This window comes from Grus americana, chromosome 3, assembly GCF_028858705.1.
Source record: "Grus americana isolate bGruAme1 chromosome 3, bGruAme1.mat, whole genome shotgun sequence".
Taxonomy (NCBI): Eukaryota; Metazoa; Chordata; class Aves; order Gruiformes; family Gruidae; genus Grus; species Grus americana.
The window spans coordinates 27,863,802-27,891,086 of NC_072854.1; the positions used below are offsets into that span (position 1 = coordinate 27,863,802).

Genomic DNA, 27,285 nt, shown 5'->3' on the forward strand with positions numbered 1-27,285 from the left:
GGAAGGAGGGGAGGAAGGAAGGGACACGGCGCAGCGCAGCCCAGCCCGCCGCCGCTGGGACTTGGCCGGGGCGGCCGGTGACATCACGCGCTGGAGCTGCTGCAGAGGGAGGCGGAAAATGGCTGCTGCGAGGTACCGGGGGGTGGGGGGGGAGCGGCCTCCCCGCGCGGGCCGGGGACCCCCGGGGGCAGAGGGGCTGCCCCCGCTCCCGCCGCCCCGGAGGGCAACGACCGGTGTGGCGCGGGGTCGCGGCGGCGATCGCCCGTGCAGGTCTGTGCGCGGCGGAGGAAGGGGGGGTGGGAGGGAGGGGGCGCTGTCTGTAGCGGTCTCCCGGGCAGGGGGGACCCTGGACCCGGGGCACTGATCGCGGCTGGCTTCGTGGCAAAGCTGCCGCAGGGGAAAGGGATTGGGAAATGTTAATGAGATACGTCCTGAGAAGGTGATTAGGGTCCTCGTGTCGTGCTGATCCGTGTTTGTGGTGCTGGGATTTAGGCGGCAGATGACTGCGGGAGAGCCGGCACCTCACCAGCTTTCATCTGCCTGACGCGTTAAGGCGCACACCGCGTGTGGTGCTTAGATACCGGGCCGTGTGTCATTTGCACGCTCGCCAAGACGTTTCCTCCATGAAAGCCGCGGAGAAGTTGGCCGGCGCAGGGGCTCGTTGCAGCGAAAGCTGTTACAGAGCAATACCCTGTAAATACCCTCTTACTGCAGGAAACTGCAACGTGGTGCAGCAAATGTCATCTGTGCCTTTCATCTGCCCCCTTGCCCGAGCCCATGCATCGCATATACCATAAAAAAATCCCGACATGTGCGGGTTGCTAATGCGGATAATAACAAGAGTTTATCTCTGTCACCATTGCTACCTCTGCAGCTCTCGCTTTGCTGATACTCCGTACTTTCAAAGACTGTTTCAGAGGTCTTTGAAAATGCAGTTTTAAACTCCCTCGTACTACTACGCACAAAAAAATCACATGCTGCAAATATATCCAGGTAGTATTTTGCAACATTGTGCTTGCGTGTGCTACTGAGGGAAAAGTTAGGGTTAATTTGTGATGAAATTCATGCTCTTTTTCATGCATCTTTGATGTGAGCATGTAAATGAGAGGAACATTTCCAAAACTTGCTAGAAATAATGAAAACCTTGGTAAATATTGGAATAACATTGAGATGTTGCTGCCTTACATGATTGCCATAAAACTATATAGAAAAGTGTATGTGCAAATGTAAATTAAACTACAAAATATGCAAGCTGGAAGGACAGAGGGAAACATCAGTGGTAGCTTAAATAACAACAGGAAAAATGATCTCTGAAATACTAAAATTCCTTTATCACTGAACTAATAACATTGTAACACTTCACTGTACCTTAAGGTTAGGGAAATCCATTTTCCTGGAAAGATTCTCTTGATACCGGGTTGGGCGGCTAAGTAAAGAAAGAAAAAAAAATATGTTGGCTTTTAGGTGTATAATACTTTATCTCAGGAATTTTGTAATATATGCCAAGATAGTGAGCCAAAGTAGTCTGTTGTATTACTTTGTAAAATGGAAAGTTGCTACATTGCAGCCTTTGATTTAAAGCTTTCCCTCACTGCCTAGGAACTGACAAATGCTATAAGGTTGTGTTGCATCATGTGATGCAATATTGAAATCTTTCCTAATACCGCAGTACACTGCAGTAAAATGGTTTTAATGCAGATTACCTGGAGATTATTCAAACGGTTCATGTTACCTCACTGAAACGTGAAGCAAATCAGCGTGATCCCCCCTGGCAACACGCTGCCCTGCTGCAGTGATTCACTGCAGTATATTGCAGGAGCAGGAAACTTTTCAATGCCTTTCACCCTGCACTGATTTATTGCTTCAGAATGGGATTGTGGAGGAAACGTAGCACAGCAGTGACTGCACGGTAAACTGCAGAGAACTGAGGGGGAGCGGTGATTTTCATGTTGCTCTTGGGTAGCAGTGCATAGAAACCATTTGACGGACAAATCTCGAATGTTAGCTTGTTAGTTTAAGGTTTATAGCTTAATTTTATAGCTTATAGTCTTTAAGTTCTAAGACTTCGAGCTCAGTGGTGTCTTGAAGGTAATACTTTGCCAAAATGATATAATAAATTTCATGACAACTGCTTAATTTTTTGTTTCAAATGCAAAAGAGAATACAATTTAGTACAAGACATGCTGACATGCGTGATTTTTCAGAGAGCTACTGCTCCAGGCTTCTGAGTCAACTGTCTCACATGTATATCAAACTGCTGCTATGGCTTTCTTTGTACTCATTACTGCTCTGTTTTTATTAAATACTGCGGGGTTTGGTAGTGTGGTTAAAATATTACTTCCATGGTGAATAAAGTTTAAGCTGCTGAAGTTATTTCACATTAAAAATAAGCAAATTATATACAGGTAGATTCCTGCCCCTCCCCAAATAGTAATAAAGAGAAATTAAAAGAAGTTTTATGTGTATAGCATTTTTAATATAAGCTTCTTTACAGAATGTTTTTCAGGGAACTTTTCATAAATCTTAAGGATGCTAAACAGAGAAGAGAAAAGGAATGAAGAGAGAAGGTTAAAACAAAACCGTTGGCTCTCAGCTGAGATTTGACCTCAGAAGGAGAATCCCGGAGGTGAAGCTATTTCAGAGAAGAGGAAGCAAAAGAAGGTAACGAAGTCTTGAGACTAACGGTGGCAAGAGCATGTGGAATGGCGAGGCAGGTCAGAAAAGAGATTTAAGTTGTTGAGAGGCTGAAGCAAGTCCAATAGGATTTTATAAGCTAAGAAGGCAGCCCTCGACCCTGAAATAAATAAGCGGTACTGCTGCCGTTTCAGAGTACGCATGACGTGGCCATGCTTTTGTGGAGATATGAGAAGGTGGGAGGTAGCATCCTGTATATGCTTGTTTTGATGGGGATTACAGAGAAACAGAGCAGTGAGAGCAGCCTTTTGCTAAAGCAACGCTGAGGGAGGAGGTAGTGATAGGTACTCAGGCAGAGGGATGAAAAAGGAAAGTTCTGCTTCAGAGACTCCACAGAAAAGAGGTGACCAGCAAACATTTGCAGTGGAAAGGGACAGGACAGAAGGGGAGGATGTTTCTCTGGTTGCAGTCACTCTTGAATGCAGTTCTCTACGTATTTTCCCAAGTTGTGTGAGGGAGGGGAACAGCACGGAAATTATGTCAGACTTCTGCAGTTTAATGGAAGACTTGAGCAGGGAATGTGTTGTAGCAGCAGCAGCCCTCCCGCAGGGAGGCAAGTCAGTGTTGACCTAAAATATTCTTTCAGCCAGTCTCTCATGATAACCTGTTCTGACTTAGCAGTCTTGCCCAGCAAGGCTGAAGGCAGAGATACTTTCTTCCCTTACTCTTGCCCTGTTTGCAGAATTGCAGTACAATCTATGTGCATAATCCTTGGTAATTTATGTGAGGTTCAGCAACATTTTTTAAAAGAAACTAAAAATCTTAGCTGAGTACCATGGGTTAGGCTGAAAGGAGAAAACAAAATGTAAGAAGAAATTATGATGGTATTTTGAGTGGAGAAACCACGTCTGCAGAGATCTACTGCCCTTCCCCAATGTGAGCTGTGGAACTCAAGGGCGCTCCACCACTCTGCGAAGGCAGGTCTCTGCTCCTACAGATTCAGGCCTTATAATTTTGCAATTATAAGACTCCCTGTATCAGTGAGCCGAAAGAAAAAGGTCACATGCTAGATCTGGTGATGTGGACATAAGAATAGGAGATGATACGTGATACAATTTCAGAAGAGTTGCTGAGTAAGTGAAAGGGTAAGATCATTTCCTTTCACTGGTGTGTAGGTATGCTTTAAGGACTGTGTTTCTACTAATTAATTATAATTAAGTAAAATATTCTGCTTAAATGACTACTTAACTGGTTAGAAGAGTTCTCTAATCATCTAATATTTCTTAACAAAATATTTGGTTATTTTCTAATCAAAGAGGAACCAAAGTAAATACAGTAAAAACCAAAGAAGCAAGCAAAGTAAATACAGAATATATCATAATGTCTGAGTATTATCAACTTCATTCAATGAAATAATTTTCTTTCCCCCTCAATATTCTACTTCACAGGTTACATGCTGTCCTCATTGTGCCTTCTAGCAGTTTAAGCATGATGTATAAGAAGATGTTGTAGGAGTTTCTAGAAGATGATTAAACCTTATAAAATATTATTCTTTCAGCTGAAGAATGTGATTTCCAGCTTGATATAGGCATTACGGTTAAAAAAAAAAATCTGCTATGTGAAGTCACATGTTCTAAATTCAGCAAAGCTATTGCAAATCTTTGTTCTGCAAAACTTGTTAAATTGTTTGCTCCATACAGCATTTTTTAAGTTTGGAAGGCACGCTAGCATTAGTTAATTCTCACAATATCCTTGAAATTAGGTAAACATGCATTATTATTTCAGATCCTTTGAAAAGAGAAGCTAAACTGTAAAGGTTGTTTGATTTACCCAAGACCAAACTGTGTGATTCCAGTGCTGCAGACTAGACCCCTCCATGACTGGAACATTTTACCATCTGCAAGTGTCTTAGGTGACCACATAAAACCAAATTCCCACCCGCTTTATATGTGGAGAGGTAATTGTCCTTATTTTGCAGGTTCATCAACTCACACAACTTGCATGTTTTGATTCCCTCTGTTTATTAGACTGAATGTAAATCGAATGGAGGATGAGCCATGCAGTTGTGCACTCATGGCTTATGGTGTTGCTGGAAAAATGCTGGCAGGAATTCTGTGGGCATAAATTGACTTTGCAGACAGAGAGGCTGATCTTGAGCCTAGATGGAAATACACTGCTAAAGCTCCTACGGCGCTTTTTTTTTTTTTTCATTAAAGCAGTGATATGCCCCTTTGTCCTTGGTTAAAATTTGCTCTGTATTCGTTTTTGGCAGTGTTTAACGTAGCAGTTGTCAATCTGAATGTGGCCTTGCATCCCAGAGGAAATTGTACTTCATTAGTATTTTATGTATATAATTGGAAGTTGCTTAAGGATTGTTTCAGACCAGTATATGACACTGGCCTTTCATCTCTTATATTAATTTATAAAGTTAGGTTGAAGTGCATACACTAAAAGGACATTTAATTTTACAAGGGACAGTGGGGGGAAGATAGCTCTAATAAGGTTTGAGGTTGTTATCCTTGCAGGGAAGATGCCTTTCTATCAATTCTCCTAAGTGCACGCAGAACTACTCTTAATTGCAGTAATATTCCCTGGAGTAAGAGGACAACGTATATGTCTCTTGTTCTAGCTCATGACCTTTAATAGTAATGCAGATTTTTTTTTTTAACCAGAGATCATCAAGTTCATTCCCTTCTACCAACCTGCCGCAAAACCAGAGCAATTGAGGAAGAGCTTTGGAGTAAAAGAGCAGGCACTCTGAGTACTAACCAGGCATGACTTCTAATCTGTCATCACTCACCTATGACAGCCAGTAAAGACGTATGAGTAGAGATAGTTAAGATGCCGCTAGATTATTAAATACTGACCAGAGCTCAAGCCTGGAATTTCCCAACAGCTATTTCACGTCTGTGCTCTTAGAGTTGAGGAGAGAATGACACTGATAGCAATGCTTTGGGGCAGCACAGCTTATCAAAAGATAGAAGACAGCTTATGCCACCTTATAAAAAGAGTAAGAAGCCTCCTCCTATGAACTCTCACACCAGATTGCCAGTGGGTTTGTTTGAACAAGTCCAGTTTGAATGTACATTAGTTGCATATGGAAAGTATGTCTAATATTTTTTCAGCCTTCTAGGAAAAGGGTATTTGAGTTACTTACAGCAAGTGCACAGTTTTTTTACCTCAGCACAGGTTTGCTCGTGGTCAAACTTTACCTAATGATTCTGCCTTCCCATAAACATCTTTAGAAAAAATAAGTGAATACATCACTGGTCTTTAACCTTCATAATTTGAGAGCTGTTAAGATGTGTTGAATTACCCAAGCCAGAATGAGTGCGGCCAAGTGTTAGACTCTACAGAGCCATGCTGACTTGTTGCTTCTCCCAAGCTACTTACTGCTTCTAAGAGTTTGGATATATTAAGCTGCATGGAAAGAGCTTTCATGAGACTATTCAAATTCCTGTAGCTTAGGTATCTCATCCAGTTCAATAAATAAAAAGATTTCTGTTGGTCTGTATATTAATACATTTTGTTGTGCACGGCATTTGCGAACAAGCAAGTGAAAGTGGGTATTAGTTTTCCATCTGTCAGCTACGAAATAGCTATTTAATAAAGGTACTAATCTATGACGTAGAATTAAGATAACTTCTTGCATCTTGTTATTTGGCATCTTGTTATCTTTATGTGGATCTTTCACTGCGTGGAAGATTAAAATTCAGATAAATAAATGTATGTGGTTTATAGGCATGTGAGGTATCTAAGCTCCTATTTAAACTCAGCTGAATTATTGGGGCCTAGAGAACAATTCACTTCCCTAAATTTACGTGTTTAGTGTCATTGGAGTTAGTAACCACCCTCATGAGCCTGGAAGAGGGTCTAGGCCCTATGTGAGATATGTGCCCATCAGAAGAGGCAGCTGGAGGTCAGGCGTAATAATTTATGGTATCTAAGATTACACCATGCATTTATTTCTAGGCAACTGAATTGGCCCTAGAGCATTTGAAATAAGCTGAATTGCTCTCCAGGGAGCTTTAATTGTGTTCAATAGGGGCTTGACTCTTACGATGGTTGGAGGTGCTCAAGGCTGAGACAACTCCAGAGGGATGGCAGTTGTGATAAAAAGACCCATGGGAGATGCGCAATGCTGACATAGCAGCTGAAAGCCAAGCAGAATAGCAGAGGACGCTGGCGTTAGACACCTACGTTTAGGAAGCCAAATTGATCCTTAGATCTCCAGTGATTACAGTGATAACTTAGATACCTGGTGCACCAGTGACACCTAAGTGTAAGCATCTTAATCTAGAACTAAATCCTGTCCTGAAAGCCCAATAATGATGCCAGGTTGCTGTCTTGAAGTTTATTAAAATGATCGCCATGTTTCACTGTTAGTTGAACAAATTATTAGTTAGAACAAAAGTTTAGTCCTTCAAGACATACTAAATATACCTGCTTAATAAATTCATTATTCATCTTTTCCTATCACTCAGTATTAAAAATTAAATTAATGATTTGATGCAAAAATCAGAGAGCTTTTCCAATAAACTTCTTCAAAGTTTTGATTTAAGCCACAGTCCTACAAAGGGCTTTGGCATATTTAGGTATTAATGTTATTTTATAGAACTTCTAGGTTGCTAAAATTCACAGCATGGAGGGCACTACTGTGAAAAATAATAATGGCTTCATGAATTCCTTGGGCCATTCAAATCAATTTTAGCGTGTGGGACAAGGTATCGGCCAAATTCTGCGTATAATCCAGTGGATTCTAAATGCTGCTGAGGCTTTGAAGTCAATGAGATCATCTGCGTCCTTAAGGGCAGAAGATGTTGCTTTACCATGAATAGCATCACTTCTGAGAAAAGTATCTCAGATTATTTCGTAGCTAGTCACACCAGGATAGCCATCTACAGTTGGGAAGTGAGCTGTTGGATATCAGTAATAAAAATAATGTAGTTTTATCCTTCCTGTGGAAGACAAGTGGGATTATTTCTGTGCATTTATAGTCTTGAAAGTTGCAGTAGCGTTCTGATAGGTGCTCTCCCAGATTTCCAGCTGAATTTGGAACACGGCGGTACTGATGATTCTGGAAAATCTGTACTCTGTAATTCTCATCTGAGCGCCACAGATTTGTGCTTTTAAGTCATGTTTTCCCATAAAATGACTAAAGATTCACACTGTACCTCTTTTGAGCAGTAACAGCACTTCTGCATTCTTGCAGCAGTGCCTAATTCCACTGAAATCATTAGTAAATCTTACACTGGTTTCAGGGGAATAAGATTAGAACCCACAACAAGGCACGTAACGTATTTAAATATGGTCATGTTTTCCATCATAAATTTGTTACAGAGAACTGGGAATTTGAGACTTCAGTGTAGCCCAAGAGTTTTACACCAACATTGTATTTAATGTCCTGACAAGTTCGATGTAAAATGCCATAGTCAAAGTAACACAAACCAAATCTGTGACTGCCACTCATTATCCTGAATTGGAAATAAATAGTTTGAGTGAGATATAGATGAATTTCTAGCTCAGTAAAGGTGGGGTTTTTTTCCAAGGAAAACTGGGATTATCGAAGGCTGAACTTAGAGGCCAGACAATATAAAATATTAGTGCTTTCTTATGGATCTGTGTTGCATGGTTATGGTACAGTTTCTTGTTTTGCTGAAATCGGTGGCAAAGCCCTATTTTAAGCCGCAGCGGAATCAGACCCATTGAGTGGGCCTACAATCTTGTGTTGTAAATTTGTAATATTTTACACTGCATTTACTGAAAGAAAGGAGAAATAATGATCTCAGCATGCCATCTGCCAGCTCTCCAGCTGAATGGAACAGACTATGTCAGTCAAAGTGTGAGATATGTCTTTAAATGACTTGTGGTTTTTTGGTTTTGGTTAGGGTTTTTTTTGTTCTGGCTTTTTGGGTTGCTTAGTAACAATATTCTGTGTGCAAATTTGTAGCATCTGTGCAGAATGTGAGGTGTTAACATGTTTGTAAAAATTGAGTCCAATTAATGTTTCCTCTGCAGAGCTTTAAAATTAAATGGCTCCTTCCTTTTATTTTTCCCCTTCTGCAAATTACCCGCTTTTAGAAAAAGCGGAGACAGATTTGTGTCTTAGAACAGTAATCAATCATAAATTTGCATTTGAGTACTTCTCAAGTAAGTAGTTAGTGTTTTCAAATGGAGAATATAGCAGAATTAAGTAACTTGCAAAACATAAGTGGCTTTCAAAGGTCATGTAATTGTGTCTCTGTGGTTAGTAGCTGCACACAGGGTAATGTCTGTGAATGGTTATATATCTTCCGATTAAACCCCTGAACAAAGCACTGAGTGTAAGAAATATTACTTGATGACTTGCAGAACTGTGTAAGAAGGATTTAAAACAGAGAACCAGATACGCTTTAACAGACTTCATACTCCATCCTCTTGGCTCCCTATAGCCAAGGTTACGGGAATCTATCCTACGGCTTCAAAAAAGCTAATATAGGATGGGTTGGACCAAGCCAGCTTCTATAAGGAGGCATACCTATGCCTGTATAGTCACTGAGTAGTCAGTAGAGTGAAATAGGCTCTCCCAGACAGTGAGTCATCTGCTGTCTTTTAAATATATGTCTTAGGGTGAGATGAATCACGTCTCTTTCTGCGGTGACTGAGCCAAACACGGCTAGACAACCTCTCACTTTTAAGGCAGTAAAAGTTTGGTAAGATTAATCCCATCCCCCAAGATATTTTTTTTTTCCTGATGATACGGTATATTTTGCCTTTGATCTGTTTTGGCAAAGAAAATAGCTTAGAGGGAGGCATCTGTAGCAGTCCTTATTCAGACAAGGTTCACATTGACTCCAGTGGGAGAACAGGGTGAGAAAACACTGCAGGACTTCAATTCCAGTAAGTGAAGTATTTTACTGTTCCTTTTCTTCATCAAAGACATTTTGTTCTACCTTTCCATTCCCTTTCATCACTGGCTAGAGATGATGCCAGCAGACAGTTAGGTATTATCCCCGGGGCCCATGGATTGTCACAATAAATTCTGTGAAAAGACGTAGTTTGATTAATGTCTGTTGGGGGAGCTGAAGCCATAGCTCTGTAACAGAGAAGTACTAACAATCAACTATTGCACTCCATTCCTTTTATTTGGCAATGTAATAGTTTCATTATTTTATGTGTAATTCAAGCCACTGAGTTGATGCCCAGCAGAGCCGCAGCAGAGGAGAAGGGACCTGGCCAGCCTCTGTTGCTGCCCCACAACTGCTTTCCTGCCTTGGTCCCTTCAAAAGCAGCAGGAGCAACAGGACCGAGTGCAAGTCTCAGAAAGCTGCTGGCAGGTTCTTGGACTCCGGACTGGATCAACCCTATCCCTCCTCCCATGACAATTTGGGAAATTCATTCCTTATTTCTCTCAGCATCCTATCTAGCTTATATTTTAACTTGGCAGCTGTTAAGACTCTTGGTGAAATCAGTTTAGCTGTTTACTAGTACACCCTCCCACCACAGGCAAAAATCTTGACAGCTCCAAAGAGCTTTATAGATAATGTAGACAAATTGCTGAGCTCTGAGTCCTGCCATGACCGTGGTAAAAATTGTCCCTAGCTTTGAGTGACGGGATGAATTTTCGTGCTTGTCTGATGTAAAGATTGTGTGAGGGATTTTGGTGGCCATGCACTTCACAGAGCCTACCAGTGGCACCAGGCTGCTGTTGTGGGCTCCAAACATGCAAAAGTCCACGTGTCTGTCGACATCATTAAGCTGTATAACACGTACACAAGGCTGATACCTTCCAAAAGCTGTTGGACTTGCTGCCGATACGCTTGGGCAGCACAGTATATATATGAGCAGCCCCAGCGCCATGGGGAGTCATCACCTACCCTCCATGCTGTGAGCAGCCTGTGTATTCAGTGCGTCCCTGGAAATCCCAGGCTGGCTTGCTAACCCTGTATGAGTGCAGACCACAAGCACGTCCCATGGCTCAGAGAATATTTGCCTCAATACAAAATGAGAGACAACACACAGACTGTTAGAGGACTACGAGGAAACATTAAAAAAAATACAGAAGTCAGTCAATCAGCTGTTAATCTTAGCACACTGGCAGTTCTGCTGCAAGTCTGTTGACCTTATGTAGGCTTTTAGGAGGGTAATGAAGCAGCTCACAACTGCCAAGGGCCAAGGAGGGGAATGATCAAAGGACTTCATTTGAGAATCGAAGAACTGGGTGATGGGGATTGCTGTGCTGGGTTGATCAGATGTAGAAGTTAACATCTTTGTGCCAGATGAGAAATGTTAAGCTGACTTGGGGTATAGATGCAAAAGCACTTTGAAAAAGAAGGAAAAATACTGATGGTCAATGTGGTTGCGTGCACGGGCTGTTTTAAATTGTTTGGACAAACATGCCGTTTCATTTTGGACCTCACGTATCCCTAGTGAGGTCAATGCTGAAACTTGTCTTCCTTTGGGTTCTGCTTTGTCTGTACGTGTATTCATTTGAATGATCCCTTTCTGTGGTGTGAGGATCCACTCAGTGTGGATCAGTGGCAGAATGAGGCCTCCGGTGATTCATGCTGGGCACAGACATTCAGGCTGCTTCCTTTCCAGAATCTACATGGGATGGATGTTTCCTGGTCTTTCTAACTCTCTTTAAAGAAAATTAATGTGAATTCTTGCAAACACAGTCTTTTTTCTTCAGTAGAGCAATGTTTAACAATCCTACTGCTATCACACTCAACGCATTCTGCATAAAAGCATGATTTAATACTCTTTTTAATGGCGATTTCTTATGCCGCTTGCCTCATTGTATCAGTAAACATGTTGACAAGAGCGCAGCTGTCTTTCGCAAATTAGCAAGTTCACCCCTGTGTGAAAAGCCAGCTCTTTTGAGGCATAGCATAGACAGGGTGAAGAGTGGTGAGCTGGGCTTCTGCAAATAAATTGACATTGCTTCTGAGAGCACTGCAACCAGATTTTCTCACTTTGACATAATAGCCCCGTGTAATTCTCCTTTCCTAGCTCTGAGTTACCTTTTTGACAGCCTCTGCATGAGGCACTAGATTTGCTTCTGACTGATTGAGGCCAAGTAGATCGCAAATCATGCTGTCACATCTGGGATTTTATGAGTTTGCAGCTCTGTAAAATTACTTCGCCTTTATGAACTGACAGGCCAAACTGTATGTTTGTTGGAAAGAAGACCAAGGTTTGAGAAAATCAGATTTTCTATTTATTGGTTTTATCTAATTTAATAATTTTAAAGTAGAAAATATCTTCTCTGAGTATCATGGAAGCACTTAATTAACTGATTGCATTTCCAGTAGAGTTTAATAATGTACATTACATTTCATACTTTCATGTAAGGCATATCAGCTTAATTAGAAAAATAAAGCACAATGTATGACTTGTTCCCTTCTGGCAATGTGGAAATCCAGTGGCTTAAAAATTCCAGAAATGGTCCTTTGGTTTAAAAATATTGTTTTATGTAAGCAAAAGATTTAGCTGTATATTTGGGTCCGGGTTCTCCTTGTTGCTGTTATTCTTCATGAAGCAGCCCAGCTCTCTTCCAGCCCTCAGCCTGTCATTTCTTTTGTACGTCAAGTTTTCTGCTGCCAGAATGTGTCATACCTTATCCAGTCAGTTGTCCTGGGTTGTTCTGGGTTGGTTTTTCGTGGCTGCACTTGTACATCTTGCTACCCATGAGATGATTAATACAGCCCCGGAAGTCATACATCCCTCGTAAGAGCATGTAGAGCTAGAACCTTCCCTCGTTCTAGGGAATGTTATCACATCTGTATTTTTTAGTCAGAGGCTGGACTGAAAACTTTTGTTGGGGCAAATGTAGTAGTAATGGAGATCTTGGGCAGGAGACAGATTCAGGCACAGCAGTAATATGGAAGCCAGCAAGGCTCTGTGAGTGAAAGCTGTTGTCTGTGCATAGTTTTGGAGGCACCTGTCTCATGTACATGTATTGAACAGACCATCTCCCATCCTTCAGGGGAGATATAACACACCACTTGGCTAGTTTTCACTTCCTTACCCAGGATATTTTCATACAAGGTAATTACCAATGTCCAGGAATAGGAGGGCTGTTCAGGGCTTTTTAAAGCATTCTTGTGGCATTCCTGTGTGTGTTGGGTTTGCGTGGCAAGGTTTTGGTTGCAGGGGGGCTACAGGGGTGGCTTCTGTGAGAAGCTGCTAGAAGCTTCCCCTGTGTCTGACAGAGCCAATGCCAGCCGGCTCCAAGACGGACCTGCCGCTGGCCAAGGCCAAGCCAATCAGCGCCTCTGTGATAACATATTTAAGAAGGGAAAAAAACACTTAGAGAGAGCTTTTGCAGCCGGAGAGAGAGGAGTGAGAAGATGTAAGAAACTCTGCAGACACCAAGGTCAGTGCAGATGGAGGGGAGGAGGAGCTCCAGGCACCAGAGCAGAGATGCCCCTGCAGCCTGTGGTGAAGACCATGGTGAGGCAGGCTGTCCCCCTGCAGCCCATGGAGGAAGGATGAGGGGGTGTAGAGATTCCACCTGCAGCCCGTGGAGGACCCCACGCCGGAGCAGGTGGAGGCACCTGAAGGAGGCTGTGGCCCGTGGGAAGTCCACGCTGGAGCAAGCTCCTGGCCGGACCGGTGGACCCGTGCAGAGGGGAGCCCACGCCAGAGCAGGTTTGCTGGCAGGACTTGTGACCTCGTGGGGGACCCCATGCTGGAGCAGTCTGCTCCTGAAGGTCTGCACCCCGTGAGAGGGACTCCATGCTGGGGCAGGGGAACGATGAGAGGAGTCCTCCCCCTGAGGATGAAGAAGCGGCAGAAACAACGTGTGATGAACTGACCATAACCCCCATTCCCCGTCCCCCTGTGCCGCTGAGGGGGTGGAGGTTGAAGCCGGGAGTGAAGTTGAGCCCGGGAAGATGGGAGGAGTGGGGGGAGGTGTTTTAAGAGTTGATTTTATTTCTCATTCCTCTACTCTGTTTTGCCTAGTAATAAATTAGATGAATTCCCTCTGTAAGTTCGGTCTGTTTTGCTCATGACGATAATTAGTGAGTGATCTCTCCCTGTCCTTATCTCGACCCACAAGCATTTCGTTATACCTTTTCTCCCCTGTCTAGTGAATGAGGGGAGTGAGAGAGCGGCTCTGGTGGGCACCTGGCCTCCAGCCAGGGTCAACCCACCACACTGTGGCATGACACAGTAACAGCAATTTTTCCTGTGACATCCTGCAGGCAGTGTCTGTGTGACAAGAAAACCACTTAAGGATGAAAAAATTCACACTGTTTGATTTTGTAAATGATAATTCACTGCAAATTGGAGAGACTTCGTGGATACAGGACCTTCCCAATGATGATAATGAACTAGAAAGACTTCTGAAACCAAATGAGCATGTTCTAGTAAACTGGCCTGTGGCAGAAAGAAAGACAGAAAAGCACCTGGTGAAAGTTGTGTACATGAGTGGTGAGTGTAGTTCCAGAGCATTCATCTGATATATGAAATTTTAGTCTAGTTGTATGGTATTGCTATCTGATTTTTCTGTGCTTTCGCCTTTTTTTTTTTTTCCATCATTTCAGATGACCCCCAAGAGCTGGTGGAAATGATGCAAAAGATATTACGAGCGGATGAAATTGCAAAAATACAAGTCCTTGGAAAAGGCAAGAGGAAGAGGATAGAAATGATATTCTCAGAGAGTGAAGACAGTGACCTGGATAAAGAACAGGTGAGTTTCTGTCTTCATGTGCCTGACATTGACAGGCCCATAATAGAATGAAATAGACTGTAACTATTGATTCTTCACAATATAATACATAAAATATGTATAGCAATACAGGCAGTCTTCCCGTGGTACCTCAGCACAATAACCTGTCAGAGTAATTAGTTAGGCCAATAGATTTTGTCCTTTGCTATTTAAAGAGAGAAGTGTTATTCACGACTTGGATGTTCTGTAGCTCCATTACATTTTCTACCATAAGACAAATCTGACCACTGCATAAGGAGGGGACGGGACCAGGTAGATCTGCAGTGACAAAATGTGGGGAAAGAAAACATAAATCTTAACAAAAAGTTACAAACCTGCTTTTCAAAAATACTAACCACAAGTGTCAAGTGCACAGTGAATAAAAGTTTATGGTATACAAGGAGATACTGTAATTAAAGGCTCTATATGAATGCAAAAGCACTATTATGCTCTTGTTTACAGGGGAAGATGATGAAGCATATAAAAAGAAAGAAATCATTACAGGCCTCTGCTCCTGCCAACATCCTGAGTCAACTTGAAACATCTTTAATCAACAAACAGGTAAACATCTCATCTTCAGCAATTTCAATGTATCAAGCAAAAGCAAACTGAAATGTATTTGTTTAGGGGGCATAAGACTTTTGTTTTAGTGAAGTTAACGGTTCTAAAAGACACGACATTAGAAAACTGGTGAATGGGGAACAGAGAGAGAAATACCTAACAGTTATGTGTTACCCTGACATTTCATTTTGAATTTTAATAGGAATGGTAATATCTATGTTCAGTAACAGCTATTATTAAAATGCACCAAGTCTGTTTATACATTCTGTGTACAAAGAGAATATTCTGATATAGCCAGATCTTTTAATGTTAGATTTAATGCTTTAATTTTATGTTGTTGTTGTTGCTCTAGATAGCAAGGTTTGTTTTTTTTCCAGAGAGAACCGTATTCAGGAAGCAACTTTCTGTACAGTGAAAGTAGCAGTGACGATGAAGAGCCTTTATTTCAACTATCCAAGGTAGAACTGTGTGCCAAAATAAAAAGTCTCAAGAGGAAGCTGACAGACACCATGAGAGAAAACTGCCGCCTAAGGCAGTCCCTGGTGATGCTTCAAGGTAAAGTCAGGGGAAGTATTTTGATGAAGAGGAAAGCCTGAAGGTCATGAAAAGCTTGATTTATAAGAGGCTATTTGGATGGGAATTGCAGATGCTCAAGCACCTGACACGATCAAGGCCTACCATTAGCATCAAAGTCTTTGATACATGGCAACATTTAATTCCAGCAGCACTTAGAAAAAAACTGTCGTACACGGAGGCCATGCAATCATAGAGTTAGAAATGGAAAAATCTGTCCAAATCCTTTCAGTTGTTCCCAAGAGAACCTTTCTGTATGCTGTGTATAACCATCGGCTAAGCTCAAACACTGCACCGACCAGTCCAACTAACCTTATTTATTACCAGTCTTTCGTGATCTACTGAGATTCTGTTTATTCTGGAATGATTTAATTTCTAATTACTTTGGTAATTCCTCATTATTGATAATCTGAGTTAGTTCCAGATGCAACAAATTTAGTCCTTTCCCAGAGGTGAAGCCTTTCGTTGTTTTATAAAAGAATCCGTCATCACTTAGTCATAACCTCTGAAGCCCCTCTTACTTGTCCCTGACCCTTACTCTGGGGCAGCCAAGATTGAATCCAAAATTTCAAAACGTTAGTGAATGAATAAGGTTTAAAGAGGATTTGCTCCTTCCCTTGCCAGCTACATCATACCATCCCTAGGCAGCCTAGTATCTTTTTTTTTTAGTTGTCATATGATTTTGCAAGTGCTTATCAGTTTCATTGTCCACCTGATTCCCTTCCTTATGTTATTCATCTTAGACTCATTCGTCTCCACTTTTTTGAATATTATTTTTAAACATTTTGTTAATGTCTGACAAATTTTATTACACATTTAGGTCCATTTGCCTTGCATCTTAAGCATGTGTATTAGTCTTTTACAGTATTTTCTGTAATTTAGTGATTCTGTATCTTGCTGATCCTTCATCGCTTGCATCCTTTTTGCTCTGAATTGATTCTTCTTAATGGACTCAATAAAAGTTTATATTTGAAAATAAGTATTACTTGGAAAAAAGGTTATTTAAAATATATTCTCTGTAGATTAAAAAAGAGGGGAAAAAAGTCTATGCAGTCTATGTAACTTCTTTGAAGCAAAAACAAAAAAAATCAGACATAACATTACTTACCCCATATTCAATAGCCTTACAGACTTGTAGATATTTTGAGATAGCAAAAAGAAAAAAGAGAAATAGCCTGCCTAATGCTGCAATAGGCATAAACTAATGGTTCCTCTTAGCCTTGCAGAGAACTCATCTATCCTGTTCTAGAAACAGAGGCCAGTTCTTCATGGGTGGGGACAGCAGAATGGCAGAAAAGCATTTGAGAGAATAGGAAAAAAGTATGTCAAAGCATCTTTGCTGACTACTTTGACTCTTTTGCATTATGACAGGAATCTAATTGCAAAAATATACATGCTTATGTAATTAGAGTCTGAAAGTTTCAATTACTATTTTTCCCCTCATTTTCCATTTTTTTTTTATTTCAGTGTTGCCACAAGCAGTCACCCATTTTGAAGAACTGGTAGGGATGGCTGAAGCACTGCTCAAAGGGGGAGTGACATCATCTACGTCCAGTCTGCATTCACATGCTGTTTGGAAAGCATCTAACAATCCATTAGCAGATTCATATGCAGCTATGCATAGTAACTCCGGTTCACCAATAACTTTGAATGTGGAAGATGAGGAGCAACAGACCGAAAAACAGGTCAGTTAAAAGGCAATTTCAGGCATAAAAATTAAAACTTTATATAGTACAAACTTTACTGTTATAGTATAACAAATATAAAAAATAAGCATCAGTAAAAATCATTTTGTCATTCAGTTGATGATGTGACTAATGAGCTCCTTTTGTGCAGAAGGCTCTTTCCATGAGAAACACTAGACTTAAATCAGTGTGCTGGTACACTCTCAAACTCGCTTTGATGTCGGTGGCTTTCCACATCTGTGACTAAGGGCAGAATGTAGATGCATGAAGAAAATACTGAGACCCAGGGATAACTTCCAGCCCAGTGTTTTGGATGCCAAAGAGGAATGGTAGTGTTTCAGAGATAATTAAGAAAAATACCAGCAGTCTGTTTAAACTGTTAATAAGTAAATGGAGAATGGTATGTTTCTGCTCTTGCTCCAGACACGGGCCAGCAGTCCAGTAGAAACACATACATATATAGATACTGAGTAAAGATGTTCCCCTATTCTCTGTAATTATCACTGAGCATAACTGACAAATCTCAGGCACAGAGGCTGTCCCAAGCACAGCTATAGGCTGGGCGAGGAATGGATTGAAAGCAGTCCCAAGGAGAAGGACTTGAGGGTATTGATTGATGAGCTGGCAGTGTGCACTTGCAGCCCAGAAAGCCAACTGTGTCCTGGGCTGCATCAAGAGAGGTGTGACCAGCAGGTCGAGGGAGGTGATCCTGCCCCTCTACTCCACTCTTGTGAGACCCCATCTGGAGTACTGCATCCAGCTCTGGGGGCCCCAGTACAGGAGAGACATGGAGCTGTTGGAGTGAGTCCAGAAGAAGGCCATGAAGCTGATCAGAGGGCTGGAGCACCTCTCCTATGAGGACAGGCTGAGAGAGTTGGGGTTGTTCAGCCTGGAGAAAAGAAGGCTCCAGGGAGATCTAATTGTGGCTTACCAGGACCTGAAGGGGGCCTACAAGAAATCTGGAGAGGGACTGTTTATCAGGGAGTGTAGTGACAGGACAAGGGGTAACGGGTTTAAGCTGAAGGAGGGTCGATTTAGATTAGATATTAGAAAGAAATTCTTCACTGTGAGGGTGGTGAGGTACTGGAACAGGTTGCCCAGAGAGGTTGTGGATGCCCCCTCCCTGGAAGTGTTTAAGACCAGGTTGGATGAGGCTTTGGGCAACCTGGTGTAGTGGAGGGTGTCCCTGCCCATGGCAGGGGGGTTGGAACTAGATGATCTTTGAGGTCCCTTCCAACCCAAACCGTTCTATGATTCTATAAAGACGCAACCAAAAGAATTCTAGCTTCTGCATTCACAATTTACATAAACATTCTTATGCATTGAGTCATGTCAGTTGATGGAAATCATTCTTGTGTGTTGTCATGGGTTCCTAAAAAACAAAGAAATCTATTAAGAATTATCAATCATCATATCAATGATGTTTTTACTGAATATTGCAATACACAAAATTTGACCTAGCATCTCCAAAGAAATAAAAAGACCTAATTTTCTAAGCAGCCTAGCCTTACTTAATAGAGGTAGCTCAAAATTGCCCATTAGGAGAGTTCAACTACTTAGGCTGTACAACTGCTTGTGTCAAAGTCACTCTCAAAGCCCAGGATTAGATGTCACGGTTCTTAGGGCATGTCTGCTTGGAGACAGGAATGTGCACGATGCCATGCTCCCGAGGCCGTACAGAATCCACACCAGAACTGGACCACAGCCAGCCTGCGTGGAGTGCAAGCGGAAGGATTTAGATATGTCTGAACATGTCCTGTCTCCACTAGTGAGTAATAAGGATCGCTTGGTGAAGTGGTTGCTAGGATGAATGGGGTCTTTAGTCTGCCCCAGACTTGCTTCTGAAAATAAATCAACCTGCGTGCACAGTTGCAAACGTTGAGTAGTATGCAAGTTTAGCGTTGATCTCAAGCACACAGTTTGCAGAGATTTGTGGTTTAAAAAAAGAAAATGTAAAAAAAAAAATTCAGAGGTAATTCTATATTTTTCTAGAGAACTGCAATAGTTATGCCTATGACTGATTTTGTTTTCCAGTTCAAGATTGAAAAGTGGCAGATTGCACTTTGTAACAAAAGCAAACCTCAGAAGTTTATAAATGACTTGATGCAAGCACTTTATACACATGAATACATGGCTACACACAGCCTGACAGGCGCAAAGTCCTCCTCTTCAAAGGATAAAGCAGCAAAACCAGCTATGAATCAGAATGAAGTTCAGGAGATCATAGGTGATGACTTGTTCACGTTATTCAATGTGGCACTGACTTGATGGAGGGCTTTCTCTGAGGGAGGGGCTGTAATGCTTAACAGCTGGTCTACTCGGGTGATGTGCTGTTTCCTATTTCCTTCTTCAGCTACATACTTTTTTAACTCAGCTGTTACAAATACTGTTAGTGAAATGCTAAGTAGTAGTATTTCTGTTGCGTGAATTTTGTGGGTTTTACTTAAGTGGTTACTTAGCACAGGGATATAATTTTTTTTTAGCCTTTGAAAGGTTAATCTGTGACAGTCAAATTTGGAGCATGACAATAACAGATAAGGGAAGGCAAAGAGAGGACACAGATCAAATTTAAAATAATGTCTGCTATGTTCTGAAGTTAGTGAATGTTATGAATGCTGACATTTTAAATAACGCTGGAGGCAAAATGAGACAATAAGTATAGAAGACAGGAATAGTGATCAGAGAAGCAAACAAAATTTGTTTTATGCTGAGGTTTAAGGCAAAGAATGTTTGGTGCATAGGAAAGAGAATAATTTCAGATGGAAGTAGCAGCTTTAAAGAAAACAGTATTTTGTGAGCACACGAAGCCTGATTTTTATTGGTTTCCAACCTATAGCTTAATACTTGAACAACATAGCCTAAATTCCTGTATTAGAATCCCTTACCCATTGCCATTCTCTTGGACTTCCCCAGTTCTCTCAGTTCCCTTCCCAGTTTAGCTCCAGTCCCTGTACCTTGGTCCAGTTTTGTTGAAGCGGGCCAGCAGTTTCAAAAGTTATCAGTTGCAGAAACCTCTTTTTCTTAAGAGCCTAGCTAAAGAAAAAGGCCCAAAGTCAAGAGAGAGAAAAGGAAAGAGTGCGTAAGGTGGTGAAAATATATTTAGAGGCAGTAAGATGAGACAATTTCAGAATGATGTATGAGAAAAATTAAGATTTCATGGGATGACAAGAACAGTTGGACTCGATGATCTAAATGGTTTTTCCCTACCTCAATGATTCTATGATTGTAAGAGCTACCGGTGACTTTTCAAAGGTGGATTCTGGGGAAGGGTCTAGGCAAAACTGAAAAGGGAAGCAGAGATGATAATCAGGACACTGAATACAGCAGGCTGCAGAGAATTCAGTGACCAAGGGGAACCTATAGAGAAGTCAAAGAAGTTTGTTGAGGGAAATGACAACACTCCTGAATTCAAATAGAAAAGTTTCAACATTATACAAGAGAAGAACTAAAATAAGAGGGAAGCCTGGGAGTTCTAGGACTGTAGAAAATGAGTTAGTAGAAGTTAGTTAGTAGTTAAAGAAGATGGAAACTATAAAACTTCAAAATGAAATGAAAGAGGGGAGAAAAACAGGGGAAGGGAAGATGATCGAGGAGAGCAGGAGTTGCATTCCTGATGTTGAGTTCTGTTTGGGTTTTTGCATTCAAAAAAGTTAGCCAGCCAAAACAGAAAGGAAATTTTTAGGTAAGGAGACATCACCTGCAAATGAAAATTAATGAACAAAATCTGTAAGATTCAGAGGCATGAGGACTGACGAGGATAGGAATAGGACTCTTTGATCAAGAGCAGAACAAAGGGAGAGAGGATGAGCAAACACAAATCACTCACTACAGGAAGCCCTTTGTGGCCCTGGAGTTCCCTTTGAGTTTGCCAAGAGAAGGCACAGAGAAAAGCAAGAGCTGGCGCATGCAAAATCTATGAAGTATTGTGTGAAGAAGCAAAGTAACTAGAGCTGAAGCTGATGAAGTAGCTGGAAATTTCAAGATGCAAGAAATGAGTTGTTTCACTGATTTGGAGGCCTCATATATATCATCTCTTTATTTTGCAGGAATCACAAAACAGTTGTTTCCAAACACAGATGATGCTTTAATTAGGCGAATGATGGGACAAAAACTGAACAATTGCACCAAGAAGCCAATTTTAAGCAAAGATGTTAACTCAGGTGCTTTTCAGAAGCATAGCTTTTGGTAAGTCTTAGAAAAAAATAAAAATGTAGCCTCAATATGTAATTCCGTATATTACCCTGTGGTAACAAAATCTAAAAGCAGTCTTAAAATTACCATGAAGATACGTGTTCATAGATGCATTGACAAGTAGGTAAATATTTTCATAACCTTGTAATACAGAAGCAGTCCAACTTTACAGCACAAAAAAAGTTGTTCATTCTAGACAAAGCTGCACAAGGCTATTAAATTACAGGAAGAGGATACAGAAGTAAACATGGAGTTACCTTGATCCGTATGTCTGTTTTAGATTTGGCATTATTTACTTTGCTTATTATTTTCTGTAGGCTCTCCAGAGACCAGTCAATTCCATTTTCATGTCACCTGTTGCACCTCAAATAACCCACAAGTAAAGATAAGGAAAATCACACCTCTTTTGTACCTACTGATAGAAGTACTGTAGGAGAGCTAAATTAGCATTATTTTACTGCCAGAAGAGTCTAAATTATTGGGGCAGAGGAATTATTTAACAACATCTTGCTTTTTATGGGCATTCTTACCTTGTGAACAAGACTAAGTCTAAAAGTGCTGAACTCATCCCTATTGTCAGTCAAGTCAATTATTTGCATAGTACTGTTTCCATATATACCAAACATACATATCATGGAATGGCTGAAGTTGGGAGGGACCTCTGTAGATTGGCTAGTGCAACCCCCACTGCTGAAAGCAGGGTCACCTAGACTGGGTTGCACAGAGCCATGTACAGTTGGGTTGAGTATCTCCAAGGATGGAAACTCCACAACCTCCCTGGGCAACCTGTTCCAGTGCTCCATCACCCTCACAGCGTAAAGGTGTTTCGTGATGCTCAGAGGGAACCTTCAGTGTTTCAGTTTGTGCCCATTGCCTCTGGTCCTGCCACTGGGCGCCACTGAGAAGAGGCTCCATCTTCTTTACACCCTCCCATCAGATATTAATCCACATAGATAAAATCCCCTTGAGCCTTCTTGAGGCTAAACAGGCCCAGCTCCCTCAGCCTCTCCTCAGGAACAGGAGAGGAGATTAAAATCAGGGAGACAGGGAGAACAGATTTGTCCTTACTTTGACTTTCCATACTGAAGTAATATTTTACTTCTTTCTAGTTCAGTTATCTCGTGCACGTTTTAAAATGTATATTTGCAACTGTAAGACACTTCATAACAACAACAACAAAAAAACCAAACAATGAATGAAACCACTCCAAGATACTTGACTATGTTACAACACAATTGTTTGAAAAGTGGCAGTGCTTTGCTGCTAAAATTCCTCTCTAAGCCACCTGGAAGTACTCCATGGACCACCAGTGGTCTATGAATTACTACTTGAGAAATAATCAGATAACATCTACTGGAAGAATCCACATACACAGGTTTTCCCATGTGGAAACAATAAACAAATGCACTAGCCTGGCTAAAATACAGTTTACTATGTTAATGCTTTTCTCCTAGAGATGACAAAGCTTCATAAAACAAAGGTCCTCTGTATTTGTAATATACAGTGTGCATTGATTCACTGTAGTATTTTTCCTTGTCCTTGATGCAGGTGGTAAAAAAAAAGCACAGAAACATAGACTCTGTCTTCTTTGAAAGTACTAAATCTTAACTATTTTATATTTATATCTTTATCTTCATTAGATAAATCCATAAATTTTGCTAATTCCTGAGTCTTCTCATGTACAGACACAGTATTCCTGAAGCCTTGACAGGAGGATCTTGAGCTAGCACTATAACAATTCTGGGTTGTTTTTTAATACTGCCTATAGACCTTTCAGTTTAAACTTGATATCTTAAATATGTTTTTATGTCTGGTATTGATAAGTGCTTACGTAAAATCCAGTCCAACATCCACTGAAACCAATGCAGATATTGCCTGCATAGCTTGTCTTGAATGGATGCTTATTAGAATGCATTTATAATGGATTCATTTTACATCTGTTCAGAATTTCCTCACTATAAAAGCATTTAAGCACTTTGTAGGTAATCAGGATAATGGTGGCCATTCCTTTAACTCAGATGACACAAGTTTTCTCTGTAAGAAAATTAGAAGAATTTAAAAGCGCTCATAATTTGACAGTTCCTCCTTCAGTTCACCTTCCAGCAATGACGTACAGAGGGGCCAAGAGAAAATGCTACTGTGCAGTGCCTTTAGTAACAACTTACACAAAAGTTACGAACTTTTAAAAATGGTGATATTGCAGTTTTGATCTCCTCCCTGGCTGCTCCACCTTCCTTGCCCACCTCCTCTGCCCTTCCTCAGAACGTGATTACAATTCAAGAGAAGGAGTTTGGAGTCAAATCCAACAAGACAGACAAATGACCATCTCAGATCCATATGGCTGAGGTGAAACAAGGAAAAGGGGAATGTGTCAATGAAGAAAACTAGTTAACTAGCTAATAAACAAACTCTGCTGCTCGGAAACTAAGAACAGTAGTAATTGCACATTTAATGCGAGTATCTCAGGCTCAGTTATAAATTGTCTCAACAGTGGTTCGACAGCTGCTCCTCAGGGCATCATCTCTTCTGCTGTTCCTCCCAGCACACAAGACCAGCAGGATGATGATTCAACAGCTGCTAATGCACAAATTCAGCAAAGCAACAGCCATCTGTCTCCTCCACCTCCCACCACACAAGGTCAGCAGGAGTACTTCAAACCCACTTCTTCTAAGGTGGAGTCTCATCTCACCAGAAGCTCACCAGCGCCCTCTCCCAACCAGGGTTGCAGACAGGATCTCAGGAATTCAGACAAAGAGTAATAGAAGGTATTTCATACCGGTTTAAATTCTCAATGGAGATTAAGGAGTAGTATAAAATAAAAAAGAAGTAATATCTAAATCGGCCTAGAAATAGTGGACAGAGATGCTGCAAGCAGAATAGAAGCCTGAGAACCATTTTCTCAAACAAATTAAAATCCCACAGCATAGAAAAAAATGAAGGCATATTAATATCTTTGGCTTTAAGATATTATTAAATATATGCATGTTACACAGTAATTAAAAAAATATAAACTCATTCTGAAGAATATAAGAAGAGTTCCCCTTAGCTAGAAAAAAACATGATTTAAAGTAATACCAAAAGAATGTATAAAAGGAACCTTAATCCCCTTGCTTTCACCTTGATAGCTGATGGAAAACCGCTTTACCGATCAGAGAAAGCTATTGCATATTAATACAAAAAAGATATAGAGGTATGAAAAGAGAATAGAAAAATTTCCTAGTGAAATTAAGACTATGACCAGCACAGGGCCACGTGAGCAGAGAAGGAATAAAATAGCGGAGGATGCTGTTAACTTGGAAAGAAGAAAATATTCTTGGGGCAATGAAACTGCAGCTCTCAAGATGTCTGCAAGAAAGCAGCAGCTCATTTTTAACCTCTGAAAGCTGGAAAGGCAATGAAAGAAGCCATGTTCCCTCTTAGCTCAGGGAAGGGTCCTCCAGGATAGCCTCTTAGGTTGTGGAGGCCATACCTTCTCTCACAGGCCTTCTGCTGCTGGTATCCTGCTGGCATCCTGCTGGCTTGGCAGCTCTTGCTCTCCCTTCTTCCCTGAACATCAGGGTGCCTGATCCCTCTGGTCAGGAAATGGAGGACTGTCTTTTGGAAGCAAGTAGTACAAGGCAGAATTGCCAGCCTTTACTCCCTGTGTTCCAATTTTGGTATGCTACCTCTTGCTGGGAGAGTAAGTAGGCAGGCAGAGCTTTCCTTACGGGACTGGGACTAGAAAAATCCCAGTAACTGTGCAGTTCCTCTTGAAATTTAACACCACTTGCCCCTGGGAGCAGCTGGCAGTCACACACCCTCTAATTGCCTGAGGAGGAGGAGGAGGGGGGAAGCTACATTTTTTTCCTCACTGACTGATTCCAGGTTTACAGGGTGCTGGTAGCATGGGAAGGAGAGAACACTTGGATTATAGCATTCGTGCTTGAGTGTACTTCTCCCAGATCAGAGAGTGCTAATACTTAAACCTATTTTGTATGTGGCAAACAAACAACTAAGGAGTCAAGATGAAGGAAAAAAAACCCAACATAAAGTTGAAGAAACCTAGCTTGACTTGAGGAAGATTTCTGTAACTCAGGAGATCTGAGCTATAGAAATAAATTAGAAATAGTATTAGGGTGAATGCCAGAAAAAAACCCTGAAGATAGGTTAGCAGCCAAATACCTCTAAAAGAAAGTGCTGCAAACATAACTGTACTAGAACAATGCACTAACAAAATGCACTGTGAAGAAGACTTTTGTGGGGCTGGGGTATGAATTAAGTGATCTGCTAGCCTTTTCCATCTCTCATGTCTATCAATTCCTTATAGATAAGATCAGGATGAAAGCAGGTATGAAATATGATGTAAGTCCTATCTCATGTTATTAACTACTATCCATAAAATGCAACAGAAGGATGTTTGCTATTATGTATATTTTGTATATGTACTGTATGTACAGCATATAAGAATGTATATAGTTAATCATATTTTTGAAGCAACTTTCTATAAAATAAAATGAAACATTACTACGTCTTAGTTCTACTTTCTTGTCCTGACTGTCTTCTGGGCCTTTTCTTACATCCATCTCTAATGTAAGGTGTTTGAGTTTTTTCTCGCTCACTTTTTTTTCCTTTTTTAAAAAAACTGTTCTGAAGCCAGCTTCTATAAAGCTCATAATCTTTAGCTGGGGAAGGAGTTGGTCTAGCTTACAAGGGCTCTCTAACCTTAAAGTTGTCACAGCTGATATTGCCCAGCTGCAGCTGTTCTGCTATTTGGGAGGTGTAGTAACACTTGGGCAGGTACACGGAGCCAAACATGAGTGGTGGCCCTCCCTGTCGCAGTACTGAAGATCACACTATAGCACACGCTCTTCTATTCTGCTGACCAGGTAAGTTGTCGAAGGCTCACCACAAGGAGTAAAGGAGGATTTTGTGTGGTAGGATGATGGGCCTACTCCCAGGCACAAGCTAGGAAGAGAGATGGGTGTTCTGGACAAAAAGAGCAACACAGAAGGAGACATCTTAGTGTTTTGCTAAAGGGTAAGGAGGGAGCAAGCTGCAAAGGATTGTTCCTCTCTCCTAAAGTATAGGACTAGTGTTATCCCACCAGAAAAAAGAAGATAAATAGCTTTTACACAACGACACAGTTAACAGAAAAGCCATGCTCCTTGCAGTATGACCAAAAAGGAAGAAAATACAACTGGTTTTCCAAAATGACCCTGACAAACTGAGAACACACAACTGAAGACTAGATAATCACAGATTAGAAACTTCAGAAGTATCAGAAAGGGAGACCAGAGCAGTCTAATGCTGCTTCTGCCAACATTTGCACTAAAATCAAAATTAATTGGTGGTGTGTAAATGTGTGGTGTCACAAAGTGTAAAATTCTTCTGATACGAGTGACAGAGGACACATAATTTGCATTACGTAGAATAGGAGAAGGCTGACGGCTACTGTAGAAAAACCTAACAACTATATGACTATACAGCATTTAGTAACTGGAGATTTAGTACTGAAAAGGTAAGCAATACTAAAACTAATAACTTGAACTATTTGTTTCTATTACTGCATTTTAGATTGAAGATTACCCTGGAAAAAAATTTGGTCATTGTTTATTATGAACTGCTCAGTAAGAACACTTGCTTTCTAACGAGGGAATAATATTGAGATATGTGAAGAATGGGATAAAAAACTTACTGAAAAAATATGCTATTGAATAAATCAAGGGTTTTAATGCATGTCAAGTTCATGTCTCCTCTTATTATGGTGTATAGATAGGAGTAAAAACAATCCAAACTGCCAGACATCTAAATTTTCTAGATCAAGAGTAAGTGGCAGTATGCAATGTTGAGGGAAATCAATGGTTAAAAAGGCAATGTTTCACTCACTTTAAGGAGCAAGGAGAGAAACAAGGATGTTGAAATATGTTTAAATTCTATAAAAGAAAATCATTAAGGGCACATTATGAA

At 41.0% G+C, this 27,285-nt stretch overlaps 1 protein-coding gene across 4 annotated transcripts; it reads left to right on the forward strand.

Annotated features, from left to right (window-relative positions):
• Nucleotides 1-25,845, forward strand: BEND6 (BEN domain containing 6). 4 transcript variants are annotated; one of them, XM_054822958.1, is made up of 11 exons: nt 330-2,661; nt 4,420-4,591; nt 5,307-13,266; nt 13,824-14,052; nt 14,166-14,311; nt 14,792-14,890; nt 15,268-15,445; nt 16,931-17,148; nt 19,183-19,375; nt 21,195-21,333; nt 23,831-25,845. In XM_054822958.1, exons 4-11 carry the CDS (start codon nt 13,857-13,859, stop codon nt 24,096-24,098), a joined length of 1,437 nt encoding a protein of 478 aa, XP_054678933.1. In that variant the 5' UTR covers nt 330-2,661; nt 4,420-4,591; nt 5,307-13,266; nt 13,824-13,856; the 3' UTR covers nt 24,099-25,845. The 4 variants fall into 4 exon arrangements, with proteins under 4 accessions (XP_054678931.1, XP_054678933.1, XP_054678932.1 ...); XM_054822956.1 differs by lacking the exons at nt 4,420-4,591; nt 5,307-13,266 and adding an exon at nt 1-132 and having other exon boundaries at nt 2,495-2,661; XM_054822957.1 differs by lacking the exon at nt 4,420-4,591 and having other exon boundaries at nt 5,307-14,052.
• Nucleotides 25,846-27,285: the final 1,440 nt, after the last annotated feature.